Below are 16,478 nucleotides of genomic sequence, written 5' to 3'. Positions count from 1 at the left end.
CAGTTCACCACAGCTTGGAGCTCCTGGGCTCACGTGGTCTTTCCATCTCAGCCTCCCCAAGTAGCTGGGACAACAGGTACACACCATCATGCCCAGCTTTAAAACAATTTTTTTTTTGGTAGGATGAAGTCTCACTATGTTGCTTAGGTTTGTCTCGAACTCCTGGACTCATGTCCTGGTTGGTTCAAGCCCTCAGATCTCCGTGCTGAGGTGTAGATGTGACTTTATTATTCTTGCCCCACCCAAATGTTAACACGTACACCTTCTAGACCCAAAATCATAATAACACCAGAGAAGCAAAATCAGAAAGAAAACAAACACACTTCAATGAGTCCTCTGTTAATACTGTTATTAACACTGGTTTCTTAGTTTGTCTTATCTTGTAAATTTATCTGAAACTTGGTTTTAGCATTTCAGTCACAACACTCCCACTTGTGCGGGTGCCATGCAGGAAGGAGAAAGCCTCAGATGTCATCCATTTCCTAGAAACCGATATTTACAGAGCTGAAGAAAGAAGATGTGGTCCTTGGCAAAGAACAGTCTTTAAACGTTTTCATTTGCGTCCTTCTTTGGGGTGTCAGAGTTTATCCTATTATTCAGCAGAATATGGAGACTTCATCTGAAATTGAAAATGATCTTTGAGGAAAAGACTGTTTTGCAAATAAATCACTATTTCTTGGGTAGATAAGCATCCTCTTGTCTACTAGTTCTCCACAATCTTTCTACCAATTAACTACCAAATATGTACAAAAGTAATTGAGATTGATCAATCTAAAATAAAACGCACTTCTCAAGCAGGCAGAAAACTGTTTTTTAGAAGAAGGCCCATTCATCCCACCAAAAATGTAACAAGGAGATGGTGCAAAATGTAGCAAAAGTTCAATTAGACATACATAACTCATGATTTAAGGGCAACTAACATTGGAATTAGCTATCAAAGGTGAGTGTGAATTTGCCATCCCTGGAAATCTTCAAGAGAAGGACGACAAACCACTTAATTGATAGCCAGATACACATCTTTTGGGGCTTAAGGTCCCTCTAAGACTCTATTCTGATATATGCTCACTTTCATGTGAACTAGGGGCTTGAACACCTTGACGGTACATATTGGGGGTAAGAACAAATATAGAATGTATCCTAAGTAACATAACTGCCTTAAAGATTATAACCAAGTTTTCACAAACAAAAGCATGATTATGCTACCATTTATATACTATTGGGAGAGCCTCTAGGTTCTAGAAATGCAATTAACAATCAAGAAAAATGGAATTTGTGGTGCTTGAAGTGTTACAATAAATACTAAATGAAGCTTATAAAAGTTGTTTGCTAAAGAGGAAAGAATGGTGGGGAGTGACAGGGCCCATGATGGGAGTAGAAGCTGTGAGGACTGGGGAGATTTTGCCCTCTGGTGGTTTTTAATGGAGAGAACTTGAAGCAGCAGAAGTCAGTAAAGGTGTCTACTTTCAATGCCCGTGGCATCAGCACCACACAGGACTCTATAGGTACTAGTAGGTTCTGCTCAGGAATTTGTTCCAATCAATGTGTTTTCTCCCTGCCCCTCAGATTCACACACCACCATGGCTTCATTGGAAGTACCCTTGACAAGCAACAGAAAAGAATGGGAACCTACCGCAGTTTCAATCGTTGTGGGACTCAGGTTTTCTCTTAGCACCGCATAGACACTTGGAGACATGGGAAGAAGGTCAGAAGGAGAGTGTGGCTCCATTGAATCACTTCGGCTTAGAGAGATAATGGGAAATGTTTTAGAGACAGGGCCTTGCTATGCTGCCCAGGGTTATCTCTTGGGCTCAAGTGATTCTCCCACCTCAGTCTCACAAGTAGCTGGGATTACAGGCAGGAGCTATCATGCCCAGTGGAATGCTTTTAAAAAATAAAAGTAAATTAATTAACAAATATTTTACATGTGACTAAGATTACTCACATTGTTGAGATGGGGATGAAAACTGAAGGAACATAACCTTTATCTCCCCTTTCTGTTGGTCTTGAAACTGGAAATGAAAGGTACAATGTCAGGAAAAAATGTTGTCAATGTAACTGATCAATTTGGACACATAAGTCTAGGAAAATATCAGCAATGCTAAGAAAGATAATACAGTTGCTTTATGACTCACAGAAATGTTTAGTTGAATACGGTAAACAGTCTTTTTTTTTTTTTTTTTGGAGTTGGAGTCTCACTCTGTCGCCCAGACTGGAGTGCAGTGGCCGCTCCCAGCCACCGCAGCCTCGACCTGCTGGGCTCTGGTGATCCTTCCGCCTCAGCCTTCCAAGTAGCCGGAATTACAGGCGTGCGCTACCACGCCCAGCTGATTTTTTTATTTATTGTAGAGATGAGGTCTCGCTGCCCAGGTGGGTCTCGAACCCGCGGGCTCAGGCAATCCACTCACCTCAGCCTCCCAAAGGCACGGGATTACAGGCTGAGCCACCAAGCCCGGCGGTAAACAGTCTTTTAGATGAGCACCAAATGTTCAAGAAAAGAAAAACAGTTCTCTTGGCGGCCTGGTCTGACTTTACATATTAATGCCTCTAAAATGTGTGGGAAAAATTAAGAAATTGAGAATCTATATTTTACTTTTCTTCATTGCATTTAAGTTTTATTTCAAGGACGGATTTAGTCATGTGTTGGAAAATATATGAGGGGGGATCAAAAAATTGTATTTGATTATTAAAAATGATGTATTTATTCTCACATATATTCCACAAAACATGATTCCAAAGAGTCAAAGTTTTTATCGCAAGGTTTGAGACGGTTGCGTCAAGATTTGTGGAAGAAACGTCCCAAGCTGTGGCAAACAGGTGACATGACAACATACTTGCCCACACTGTGCTGAGTGTTCAGCAGTTTTTGACCAAAAAATGGCATAAGTCCCCCCATGCCCCACCCTCCCTATTTAGCCGAACTAGCCCCGAGTGACTTTTTTTTGTTTCCCTGGATGAAATAGGTCCTCAAAGGGAAGTTTTGCCATTGTGGAAGAGGTGAAACAAGAAATGGCAGAAGTACTAAAAGGCATCAAAATCAACAAATTCAAAACCTGTTTTGAGCAGTGGCAAAAGTGTCTCAATAGATGTATCAAATGGAGAGGACTTTGAGGGTGATTGAAGTTTAAACATGTGAGAGTAATACACGATATTTTATAAGTAAATTCTGGGTTATTTATTCTCATATAGTAACACAGTTATTTTCATTAAAACTGACACCAATCAGAATCTTATATTACAAGCTTCTTTGAAGCATAGACATCATCGTACTATGGTAACAGCCATGTACAAACTTCACCTTGGAAAACTTCCTCAAGTTGCTCTGGTATATCATGTTGAACTACTGTTTGATCCAGTTTTCCAACTAAAATTTGTTGCATAGACATTTGTTATTTCATTCAATCAGATGTAGAAAGTCACTTAAAAGTCTCAATTTTTATTTTCTTTTGTTTCAGAGGGGGTGAAGTCGGATGGTGGCAAGTCCCCATCTGTAAATGCCAACTCTAGGGTATTCTACAAGATGGTGCCCTGGGATTTAGTTACCATAAATGAAGATTTGTATGAATTGTATATACTTTTGTTGAATAAACAGAATGGTGAGCTTACCTTAAAATTATATAGCAATTTCATACATTTTCTTTTTTTGAGTTGGGGTCTCACTCTGTTGCCCAGGCTGGAGTGCAGTGGTACAATCACAGCTCACCACAGCTCCGAACTCCTGGACTCAGGCAATCTTTCCACCTCAGCCTCCTGCATAGCTGGGACTACAGGAACGTGTCACTATGCCCAGCTAATTTTTTTTAGAGTGAGGTCTTGCTGTGTTGCCTAAACTCCAAGTCTCAAGAATCCTTCCAAACTCAGCCTCCCAAGTTTTTTTTTTTTTTTTTTTTTTGAGTTGGAGTCTCACTGTCACCCAGACTGGAGTGCAGTGGCCACTCCCGGCCACCGCAGCCTCGACTTGCTGGGCTCCGGCGATCCTTCCACCTCAGCCTTCCGAGTAGCTGGAACTACAGGCGCGCGCTACCATGCCCGGCTAATTTTTGATTTATTGTAGAGGTGAGGTCTCGCCAAGTTGCCCAGGCGGGTCTCAAACCTGTGGGCTCAGCAATCCACTCACCTCAGCCTCCCAAAGGCGCGGGATTACAGGCTGAGCCACCGAGCCTGGCTAGCCTCCCAAGTATTAATCGCTAGGACTACAGGCATGTGCCACCATGCCTGGCTGATTTTTTGTGGAGACAAGGTCTTGCTATGTTGCCCAGGCTGGAATTTAACTCCTGGGCTCAAACAATCCTCTTGCCTCAGCCTTCCCAAGTGCTGGAATTACAGGCGTGAGCCACCGTGACCACCCTTAAAAATGTTCTTTAATGTACTCAGCAAATATTAACTGAATGTCTATTTTAGTCAGGTACTATTCTAGGCCCTTAGGATACAACGAAGAAAGGTAGGCTGAGGGCAGGGGTGGGAGGAGGAAGCAAATGAACAAATACTCTTGGAGCTGTAATACTACAGTGTGGTTAAAAAGATAAAACTTGTCAACCTGGAGTTGCTTTGCAAAATACAGGCTTGCCTTACTTTTATTTTTATTTTATTTTTTGAATCGGAGTCTCTCTCTGTTGCCCAGGCTGGAGTGCAGAGGCACACTCATGGCCACCGCAGCCTCGACCTGCTGGACTCAGGTCTTCCACCTCAGCCTTCCAGGTAGCTGGAACTACAGGTGCGAGCCACCATGCCCAGCTAATTTTTTGATTTCTTATAGAGACAAGTTCTCACCAAGTTGCCCAGGCTGGTCTTGAACCCCTGGTCTCAGGCAATCCTCTCGCCTCAACCTCCCAAAGCGCTGAGATTATAGGCTTGAGCCACAGCACCTGGTCTGCCTTACTTTTTAAAAGCTTCTAGCCATAACCTACTCTTTCTTTTTCTTTTCCCCAGTTATAGGAGTGAAGTCAGCACCACTACTGTTTTATGAAGGAAAAAACTGGAGCTTTGTCAGTAGGCACATGAGGTTCCCATGGCTTTGGCAGAGTTTAGCTGCAGCTGCTGACAATTACTCTCTCAAGTGGGACAGCCCAGTGGCCCCTTTTTAGGAATGGCTGCCACCCCACTCCATTTGTAAGGCTTTGGCTTCCCTGGGCCCCTTAGATCTTACAAAGATCAAAGTAAACAAAAAGGGGAACTTCGTGTACTTTGCCCTGGTATGAGGTTATTTCCCCAAATCTTAAGCCAAATATAAATGGAAAGAACCTGACCTTCACATGGCTGGGAGCTGTAGTGTTTACCGAAGGCTTTGTCTTTGGGAATGTCAGGATACAGGTACTTCAGAGGGTTTTCAGGCACGTTTTCAGCCATAATAACTTTGTAGTCTCGGAGGATGTCAGCGAACGGCAGAGCGGACAACCGGCCTTTGTTGTAGGGCTCTACAGAGTGGAATCTCACTTCCCCTGGAGACATAGAAATTGGGGGGATGTCAAGGCTCCTGCCGGCATTCTTTGTGACCATATTTCCTGCCCACATTATCTTCATGTCACTGACGTGACTTGTCACTTTATGGCACTTCAGTGTCAGACCTTCTTCGGTGGCCTGGACAGCACAGATCATGCACGTGAGAGAGGGTGGCCACACAGATTTTCAGAATTCATGGGCACCCTGTTCTGGGACCATTGCAACAACTGATATTCAAACCCAGCACATGACAAACAGATCAACATGCCACACGCTTCTGAAGACTGAAATCCCAATAACCTAATTTAAGCAAATTGAATTCATGCCAATAGGCAGCAGTGCGTGCATACCATTTTCAGAATGGTCCACCCAGGTGAAAGTTATTCCTCCGAGATGACTTTCACTGAATCTCAATAAAAAGGTTCCAGGCATCTTATCCTTCAGCAAGAGCCGTTCCTTCTCTTTGCTCACAAAGCCCATGACATACCTAAAATAGAACAATGCAGAGTTTTATCTGATCATTACTGCACTATCAATCATTGCATTATTGTGTTTATTGTATCCACAAAGAACAGACCTAGAGTTTGTTTTGAGTATAATTAAAAGCCAGTATTCATATGTAGATTCATGAATATATCAATACTCAATGAAGAATGTAAGAAACTACAACTATTTTCCCTCCTATAGCACTAAACATGCTTAAAAGAAAAAGAGAGAAAAACAATAACAGGAAAAAAAGAACCTAATTAACTCATATGGAAAATCTAGCCTGTAACTTACCCATCAATCCAAAGTGGAAGAATGTGTTTCTTAATTAGATCCAATATTGCTTCCAGCCATGTCCAAAAAGTAAATGGTTTACCAGGTAAGTGTTCCTGTAGGAATAAACAAGCACAAGCACATTAAGACAATGGTTATTCAAGTAGTAATGTTATATAATAATTCAAGTTTCATTTTCAATGAAATATTTTCTTCTCTCTCTCTCTCTCTCTCTCTCTCTTTTTTTTTTTCTCTCTTGAGACAAGGTTTTGCTCTGTTGCCCAGGCTGGAGTACAGTGGCATGATTATAGCTCACTGTAGCCTAAAAGTCTTGGGCTTAAGCCATCCTCCCACCTTAGCCTTCCAAGTAACTGAGACTACAGGCATGCAGCACCATGCCCACTATTTTCTTTTTTAATTTTGGTAGAGACAGAGTTTTTCTATGTTGCCCAGGCTGGTTTCAAACTTCTGTCCTCAAGTGATCCTCCCACCTCGGTCTCCCAGAATACTGGGATTACAGGTATGAACTACCACACCTAGTTTGAAATATTTTCTTTAAACTGGACAGCAGTTTAAGAATAACCCTATCCAGGGAATCCTCAACACTCAAGGTAGTGATGTGGACACCTAGAAAGGAACATTTTATAAGTATCTATATCTATATCTGAATGACGCTTTCCCCCGTCCCTGTTTGTACCTTGCAGAACTTGGCCCAGGTGAGGTGACCATCACTGTAGCTAGATTGGACTAAAATGAAAGAAAATAATGAGATTTTTAAAAACCCAGCAATAAGAGTCTTCAATTTTGTGCTTCATTAGACTTTCCCCCCTCCCTTTCCAGCATTTCTTAAGCACCTGCTATGGTTGGCAGTGCACCACGTGCTGGGTGCAGTTGTAAGATAATTATCCTTGCTCCTAGGAAATGTACAGTAAGTCCCCTACATATGAGCCTTCAAGTTATAAACTTTAATGATGCCATTTGTGCTTTCTAAATATTATTTCTCTCCACCAGGTGTCAATATAGCCTGTTAAATACATACATTACTATACAGTCAATCATGTTAGTTGAGTACCTTGGCTAAATTTGTTGAACTTTAAACAAATTGTACTTCCATAGACATTCTCAGGATGGAACTCATTCGTATGTTGGGGACTTTCTGTATTATCTAGGAAAGAAGTTTTTTGGAGGAGGAGCTAGAAATAGCTTTAGGAAGCAGGTGGGTATCTAGGATCTGGAGGATTAAGATATACATCGTTGGAGAAGAGGAAGGAGGCTACCCCAAGGAGCAAGAATCATGTAGGACGAGGCATGGTGGACCATCGCATGGCCCATATAGGAGTCAGTAAGAGAAGCCTGTGGGTGAACAAACATTATAAAATGAAAGTGTCCAAGTTAAGTGTAGTCAGATTACCAAGCATCTTGCCTATTAAGATCAAAAGAATGGACTGGAAATCTAAGAGGCAGTGAGTAGCCATTGGCTGTTTTGATCCCAAGTAGTGAAAAGGTAGGTGCAAGAGTTTCTATTTAAATTTTTAAGGAAATTTTACTCATAACTATCATCAGATAAAGATTTGAAAGGATAGGGTTGTTATCTGTACTACATGTTTAAAAGCTTCATTCACTCATTAACAAATATTTATTGGATGTCTACTAGTGCTGCTTGTAAATTAGATAAGGATAAAAAAATGTTAATATTTACATTAAGTACATGTTGTAATATTTCCCAGAGTCCGGATTTTTTTCAATACCTGCTGATCCCACAATTCGTTCAAATAGCCAGCACCCAGCCTCCTATGTGAGTCAAGCTTCAGTCACACATGATTCTACTGCTGCTGTGCAAATGCATCTTTGGCCCTATTTTAACTTAGAAATGCATATACGAGGCGGGACCCAAAAACACCTGGAATTTTTTAATAAAAAATTGTGTATTTATTCTTACATGTTTAACGTCAATCACCTTCAAAGTACTCTCCGTTTGATGCAATGCACCTATCAAGATGCTTTTTCTACTGCTCAAAAGTTTCTGAACATGTTGATTTTGATGCTGTTTAGTGCTTCCGTCATTTTTTTGTTTCACTTTATCCACATCAACAAAATGTTTCCCTTTGAGGACTTTTTTTTTAATCCAGGGAAACAAAAATAAAAGTCACTTGGGGCGAGATCAAGTGAGTAGGGAGGTGGGGTATGGAGTTCGTGCTGTTTGGGGTCAAAAACTGCTGAACGCTCAGTGTGGTATGGGCAGGTGTGCTTGTAAATCACCCATCATGAAATGGGCAAAGACACTGAAAGAATCTCCAAAATCCAAATTCACTGAAGATGAACACAGCCTCTCACAATGACATTAGGTGGTACACCGATGCCAATGGGTTCCTAGAACGCTTACCTAGCGGGGGAAGCCTGCACTACCAGGGGCCCGCCCTCCAAAAGATAATTCTGGTTGTTTTTGGTCCACCCCCACATAGATTCAATTTTAACTCTTTTTTGCTGTTCACTCCCAACTTGTCAAAGTCCAAAGATCTCTTAAAATTCTTGTAGAAAAAGCTTAGACAATACCTGGACCATATAGCACCAGTGACTCTATCTGGCAAACTTTAGAAATCTCAAAGCTGAAACTTTCTTAATATGCAGAATTAAATTAAATCAGTCATTTTCCAGTCAGTCAATGTCAGTTGAGATATTGAATACAAGGTCAAGGCCCCACGAAGGCACCCCGTCACATTAGGAGGAGATGACCTAGGAACACCCTGAGGACTGGAGTGTGGATCGGCCCTATGTAGCAGCTATGCAGTCATGGCAAGTCACTTAACTTCTGCACTCCAGTTTCCTCATCTATCAAATGGGTAGAATAATGTCAGCTGTGAGGGGCTTTTGAGGGAATAAAGGTGATCAAGCACTTAGCCTTGTGCCTGGCAACAGAGCAGTCGCTCAGTAAGTGGTGATGATCATTATTACCATTAGTGGGCAATATTATCCCGGTTCTTTTGAACACTTGAGTACTGAAAGCAGAGGCAAAGCCTTTTTGTCTACCAGCACCCACCTGTGAGCTTCTCTGCCAGCATGTTGAGTTGGTCCGAATTAAGGCCGCGGCCAACGTATGATGAGAACTGCCAGCTCAGCACTTCCAGGAGTTGGCTCAGTGTGGCAGATGGAGGGTTATTGAAAAAAACCAAGTTCTGAAAGAGAGTTATGATGACGAGTATATTCATTAGTTACACTGAGAACACTGTGATTCAACAGAAGGATTTCTGGCTTAAACCTTTCAGGCCAAACTATGTTGGTAAGACAGAATAGAGTTCTCAACTCTTTTGTGCTTTTTAAGACTGATTTTGCTGAGTGTGGTGGCTCACGCCTGTAATCCTAGCACTTTGGGAGGTGGTGAGAGGACTGCCTGAGGTCAGGGATTTGAGACCAGTCTGGGCAACATAACAAGACCTCGTCGCTACAAAAAATAAAAAAGATGAGCCCAGCATGGTGACTTGTGCCTGTAGTTCCAGCTACAGAGGGGGTGGGAGCTGAGGTGGGAAGATCGTCTGAGCCCAGGAGGCGAGGCTGCGATCGTGATGCTGCATTCTGGCATGACAGAGTGAGACAGCGACATAAAACGTCAACAAACAAACAGACAAACAAAAACAGAAAAAGTCAAGAAAAGTGTTCTAAGAAGAGGAGAGGAAGAATTCAGAAATCCAGTGCAGTCCCTGGAGAAAGCCATGGGTGAACACAAGCTAAATTAGGCTTAGATCAATGGAGAAACATAACCAATTGAAGAGATCTCAGAAGATGGGAATAAAAGAGGACAGACTGGAACAGGAAGAATGAAGAGAAATACTTTCTAGGGAGGTGGCTTTCTTTGAACTTGAGAATTGTGCCTGAAAACCACCAGAGAGCATAGAATACTATCAAGGTCCAAGAGCTGAGGTTTTGAAGCAGGATTGGATTAAGAAGAGAAACCAGGGCTCGTTGTTCAGTCTGGTTCTGTGATGAGGCTGAGTCTGCATTTTAGGAGCTGGATATGATCTCGATCTCCAGGTTCTCATCCCGTAGCCAAGTAAGTCTGGAGGATTAGTGTGGCAACTCTGTGGCTTTCCACAGAGGAAGGCTGCTACAGAAAGCTAAGTGTGGCTCTTTGAGGCTGGAGGACAGAGGCATCCCTCCCCGCCCACGCCCCCACTCCCGTGCCCTGGAGTTGGAGAAAAGCTAAACAGGGCAGCTCCGGATGGGGACTGGTGTTTAATCTCAGGCTTTGGCTGTTCTTGGCCTTAAAGACCAGGTGACCTCCCTAGTAAGCTGTGCTCTCGTCTCTTCGGGGCACTCCACGCAGCCATCCTCTCTGAGTTAATCTGTCCCAGGTGCCCGGGCATCTGAGGACAAGAAGGATTAAGGCTGAGTCACTGGAACGCTGGACTCAAGGGAAAGGATGCTTTGCTTACAGCTGACTCAGTACGGCTTTGTTCCTGCTGCTGGGACCTGAAATAAGAGGATGCTTTCCCATGGAAGGAACATTTGCCTTGAATTAAGAAGAAATGTTGTTATTTATATTTGACCTATTTTCTCTAGACCTTGGCGGTCTCCAGGACAACACGCTGGTTTTGCAAGGGGGCGGGGCTGGGAAGCGCGGACTCATCTTCACCACTCCCTGCCCTGGCTGTTTTACCAAGAGCATCTATCCTCTGGTTGTCGGTGACTTGAGGCCAATTTTGGGTCTGTGTCGTAAATAACCACCAGATGGCACTGAAACCCAGCCTAAGCCCAGGATGGATGCAAACTGTAATCAACTCAAAAACACGTGCTGTCAGAGTATAATTAGATGAGATGGATGATTATTTTAGTTGCTTATTTGGAAACCAATTCTTTACGTTTGTAGAAGAGCCTGTGTGGACCAGGTGGGACAGGAAGTAGTAGAAGAGGTCAGATATCAATTTTTGTGGCAAGAAGTTTCTCCATAGCTTAGTTGGCATGTTTATTTATTGATTTTTTTTTTTTTGAGTCAGGGTCTCACTTTGTTGCCCAGGCTGGAGTGCAGTGGCATGATCACGGCTCAATATAGCCTCGACCTCCTGGGCTCAGGTGATCCTTCCACCTCTGCCTTGCTTTGTTGCCCAGGCTGGTCTTGAACTCGTGGGCTCAAGGGATTCTCAAGCCTCGACCTCCCAAAGTGCTGGGATCTTAGGTATGAGCCACCGTGCCCTGCAACCCTCAGCTTAGTTAACAAAGCCATAGGGTGGCCCTAGAACTCTCTAGGATACACACAGCTGGGAGCTGACCAGATTCTCAGACATGACAAACTCCTCTTTGTCACTTTTGCTAGTTGGAACTCTCTCAGAATCCAAGAACATGTTACTTTAAATATGACGTGAAAGGAATAATAAAACCAAAAATAAAGCAACCCCCACCACACACACACATTTGTTGTGGATGCAGAATAAAATCAAATTGAATTAAAGAACGAGAGATAAGAAGAGTCTCTACCTGGGAATCATTGGTTGACACGTTGTACCAAATGATGGACGCCCAAGCATTAGGTAACTGACTGACATTGGAAATCATCACCACAGGTAACGAGCTGGTCTGATTTGAAAAAACAAACAAACAAACAACGTGTTATGACAGGTCATCCCACCTCACTCTGATCTTATACTCAACCCTCTCCTAAAAGTTCATCTCAAGTCAGCCCCACCCCTCCCTCCAATTCTGCTCTCCACGCGTCCCTGGTCACTAGAACATGTGTGAAGGTTGCAGGACTTTCTGGAGTAAGGGTGTACACGAGTAAGGGTGCAGGGAGGAGAAAGCAGGAGTCCTTTCTGAGAGCTCAGTTGGGCAGCTTCCCAATACCTTCCCAACATTGCAAGGATATTATACTTCTGACATCCCATGCTGCCTCAAGTGCAACTGATGAGAGATTCTACTGAATTGGCAACGAGCCTCTTTGAAATTTACATTAAAGAATCTAATTTTAAATTTATCTATAAAATGAAGCTAGTCATGGTGGTTCATGCTTGTAATCCTAGCACTTTTGGAGGCAGAGGGGAGAGGATTGCCTGAGCCCAGGGGTTTGAGACCAGCCTGGGCAACTTGGTAAGATCTCATTTCTACACTAAATTTAAAAAATAGCCGAGACTGGTAGCATGCATCAGTAGTTTCAGCTACTTGGAAGGCTGAGGCGGAAGGATTGCCTGAGCCTGGGAGGTCAAGGCTGAGGTAGCCGTGAACATGCCTCTGTACTCCAGCCTGGGCGACAGAGTGAGACTCCAACTCAAAAAAAAAAAAAAAATCTATCTATATAATGAATCAGTATCTTCTAATTATGAGCTGATACCTAGTGACTGTCAGTTCTGGAAGTGGGAGATTTATTGTAAAAGGTAGAAAGATGAATGAGGGGAGATGGAACCACCTGGGCTACAGTTGCAGATTATCTCCTTTATGGAATAAATAGGCTTTTACAGTCTAGCCAGGGAAACATCAACTTACACTGGTCACTTTCCAATAGCAGACATAAGATTCCCGTAGACAGTAAAACACTCAGCTGGGGAATTTCAGAGCTCACGGAAACAGAGATTTAGGGTAAGGAGACGAGGAAGGAGACTATGAAAGATTTTACAAACATGTTTGCATTTGTTAAGATAAAACAGCAAAGGCAGAATTCCAAAGCAATGCACTCCACATATAGGATCATATCCAGGGTATGTAAAATTGCATCTGTCTGCCCATGCACTTATTCATTCATTTATTTAAAAGTATTGAGTATCTGTTAGGTGTTAGGTGCTATGTAGGCAAGACAATGGAGTGACAATCAAGACTTGGTGTCCTGCCTTCAAGGACCTCATAGCCAAAAATCGTGTTCAGTTTAATCTCCAGAGATTCTTGATTCTTTATTTGCATTCAATGGTGACTGTTATAAGAGGAACAAAACGATACATTCCCGGTGTTCCATTCATGTGTCTTTGCTCTTTGCATTAGAGAACCCTCTTTCTGAGAGATTTTTATGTACAAGTTAACGTTTTGAAAATATATCACTATATGACATGGTTCAAGGATATTTATTTCTCTTTAGGCTTTCCACTGAGTATTTATGACTTAGGAAATCCCAGAAAACAAACAAACATGCAACCTGGGCAACAAATTATTTAACAGGTACAGCCAGTCCCCAACATATAAACAAGTTCTGTTCCAAGAGTGCATTCATAAGTCTCATTTGTTTTTAGGTCGACAAAGTTACCCTAGGTACCCAACTAACACAATCAGTTATACTGTACCAGCTATATCACCGCCACTTTTACATCTACTTCCAGACATCCTGGGCTTGAAATAAAGATACAGTACTACTGAACTCTATGCAGTACTGTTCAGTAAAGTACACAAAAGCACAATCACTTGTAGCAGGTGTTCACATGTGACAACGTACACCAGACACATGAACTAACTTACACAATTGGACATGTGAAGACATGTTTTCATTTTTGAAAGTTCACAACTTGAAGGCTGACTTACTGTATGGTGATACTGTATTGTAGGGGACTTACTGTATTGAATTTATAATACCCATGAGATTTTGTTATTTATATTTAGACAAAATAGTATGCTAACTTTGAATGAGTATTTGACATACTGCTTTTCTAAATTAAAGGAAAAATAATGAGTTATGGAATGTTCTAGAACCGAAAGAAGACCGAGCTTACATCTAAATGCTGACCAATTCCTGCAGATATTATTATTGAACGAGAGCTGTGCCTTGAAACACCCACCTCCAAATCAATGGTTAGGCCATAGAGGCAGATCTGGGTTTCAAAGGTTATGGAGTGCAGTTCTTCTGTCACCATGTGACAGCCCTGAATGAGAAAGAAAGACATTGTATTCTTACAAATGCATCCTCACTATTCAATATTAGACTTGTTTCTATGTCAATTAATGTATTTACTCATAAAGTCATAAAGTAAATGTCCCAGACATTCCTTATTATTGAATATTCCCCCTTACTGTTTTAAAAGTTATATAGAGAGTTTGAGAAATGTTCATTCCACAAAGACTTAAATGACTTTAAGACTCCAAAACAAGATTATTTCCAGCTTGTAAAATTCTAGCATATTTTCTTCAGTTGAAGGTCAGACAAATCATTCTCTATTTTAATTTCTGAAAGTTAGTTTTTTGGTTTACCAAATATTAACTAAAACAAGTCATATATGTATAGGTATTCAGAAACAAGTCTTAGAGTCATAATGAATTTGTTTACAAAGAAAGCAAGGTTTCCTTCAGGTTTAATGTGGTAAGTAGAATATGTGTATTTTCCTCTGTTCCCTCCAGAAACTTCAATAAATTAATAGTTGGGCCATGCATGGTGGTGCGTGCCTGTAATCCTACATTTTGGGAGGCTGAGGAAGGAGGACTGCTTGAGCCCAGGAATTCAAGACCAGCATGGACAACAGAGTGGGACTCCCATCTCTACAAAAATAAAAAAATTAGCCAGACATGGTGGCTCGGGCCTGTAATCCCAGCTACTCAGGAGGCTGAGGCGGAAAGATCGCCTGAGTCCAGGAGGTCAAGGCTGCGGTAAGCCATGATAATGCCACTGCCCTCCAGCCTGGACGACAGAGTGAGACCTTGACTCAAAAAAATAAAAATAAAAAATAAAAATAAATTAACAGCTGGAGTTTCATATACGTTACAATACAGCAAAACTGTAATCTAGATCCCGAAGTGAAGGGCAAGGGAACGAGGGGTGAGGATGGAGATAAGAACCCAGGAAGTTGGCATCACTGAGCATTCTGAGGCTACTGAGGAGAGAGTTGACCAGAGTCTCCACCCCTCCCTGACCTGGGCAGGACACAGCAGTTTAGAGTGCTCATAGCCAGGCTTAAAATCTCCTAGAAAGGTATCTGGGAAGTAGACAAGCCAAGGGAGATAACATACAGATTCTGCCTTTAGGGGGGGTCCACCCTGCACAAAACAGCCAGGTCTTAATAATTACCCTTAATCTACAGTTCCCATTGCACACATAGAACTTTCAGATTTTTTTAGTGCCCCTCTCTTAATCATAAACAGCAAGCGAATGATCATCAGACAGCCTCTCACCTTAAATACAGATGCAAAAATAAACGAAAAACTCAGAAGAAAAGAAATGCAAAAAGCAAAAGAAGAGTTAAAATGATAGTAGGCGAACCTGCCGCTCTCTTACAATGTACTCAATAAACCTGCTTTTCTACTCTAAAAAAAGGTAGCAAAAATAAATATACTGCACTAGGCTCAAATTGCTCAACAAACACACACCAAGGGAAAGGGGAAAAGCAACCATTTGTAGTGGGTGGACATAGCTTAGATACTCATTTGCACAAACCAACTGTCAAAAGGCCTTTTTGAGACAATAAAGAAATTTAAACAAGAAATAGGGTTTTACAAAGGAAGGACTTTAAAATGGTTATTTTTGTATTTTCTGATAAAGATATTGTGGTTATAAAAATTAATATATTCTGTGGTTTAAACTTGTTATAGTCCAGAGGTTCCTGCTGAAGTATCAGTGAGTAATAAGCTATGCTACTTGGAACTTAAGGCCTCCAGAAAAAAATGTGTGTGTATAGGGCAAAAATAGTTGGCATAAGATAGGCAAAATGTTAACCATTGTTGAAGTCAGGTGATGTATAAATTCATTTATTGCACTTTCTCTCTAATTTATATATGTCTAAAAATGCCCATTAATGTATTTTTAAAACTATATATAACACATATTACATCAGTGAAACAATAGCAGAATGCTATTTAAAAGGAAATTCAGAAAATAATAACAATTTGAAGAATGATAAGAGAAATAGATATCAGTAAAAGGATTAGGAGTAGAGGAAATTTCCCAGAAAGTAAAACAAAAAAATGAAGAAATAAAAAACAGGATAGAAAAGATAGCAAATAAAGACTAAATACATGAACTCCAACAACAAGCTAACAGAAGTTCCAGAAAGAGAACCGAAAAAATGGAGCAGAGAAAAGATTGAAGACAAAACTAAATGGTGCCAGGCACAGTGGCTTGTGCCTGTAATTGTAGCTCTTTGGGAGGCTGAAGTGGGAGGATTGCTTGTGACCAGGAGTTTGGGACCAGCCAGGGCAATATAGTGAGACCCTTGTATTTATGGAAAAAAAAAAAAAAAGCCGGGCATGGTGGTATATGCCTGTAGTCCCAGCTACTCAGGAGACTTGAGCCCAGGAGTTTGAGGCTACAGTGAGCTATGATCTCACCACTGCACTCCAGCCTGGGTAATAGAGTGAGACTCCATCTCTAAAAACAAAAACAAAACAAAACAACA

At 41.6% G+C, this 16,478-nt stretch overlaps 1 protein-coding gene across 1 annotated transcript; it reads right to left on the bottom strand.

Annotated features, from left to right (window-relative positions):
- Positions 1-335: 335 nt before the first annotated feature.
- LOC103256403 (signal transducer and activator of transcription 4) lies at positions 336-14,018 on the bottom strand (the record flags this gene model as incomplete). The annotated part of the gene is made up of 10 exons (XM_008054280.2): positions 336-619; positions 1,631-1,739; positions 1,943-2,009; positions 5,244-5,435; positions 5,787-5,923; positions 6,217-6,311; positions 6,893-6,942; positions 9,233-9,368; positions 11,662-11,760; positions 13,935-14,018. Coding segments are annotated over 10 exons (996 nt in total), but the record flags the coding sequence as incomplete, so codon positions are not given.
- Positions 14,019-16,478: the final 2,460 nt, after the last annotated feature.

Source organism: Carlito syrichta, unplaced genomic scaffold, assembly GCF_000164805.1.
Source record: "Carlito syrichta isolate Samal-C Ts95f unplaced genomic scaffold, Tarsius_syrichta-2.0.1 Scaffold289386, whole genome shotgun sequence".
Classification (NCBI taxonomy): domain Eukaryota; kingdom Metazoa; phylum Chordata; class Mammalia; order Primates; family Tarsiidae; genus Carlito; species Carlito syrichta.
Note: the sequence above shows the minus strand (reverse complement) of the source record. Positions and strands in the feature narration are given on the sequence as shown.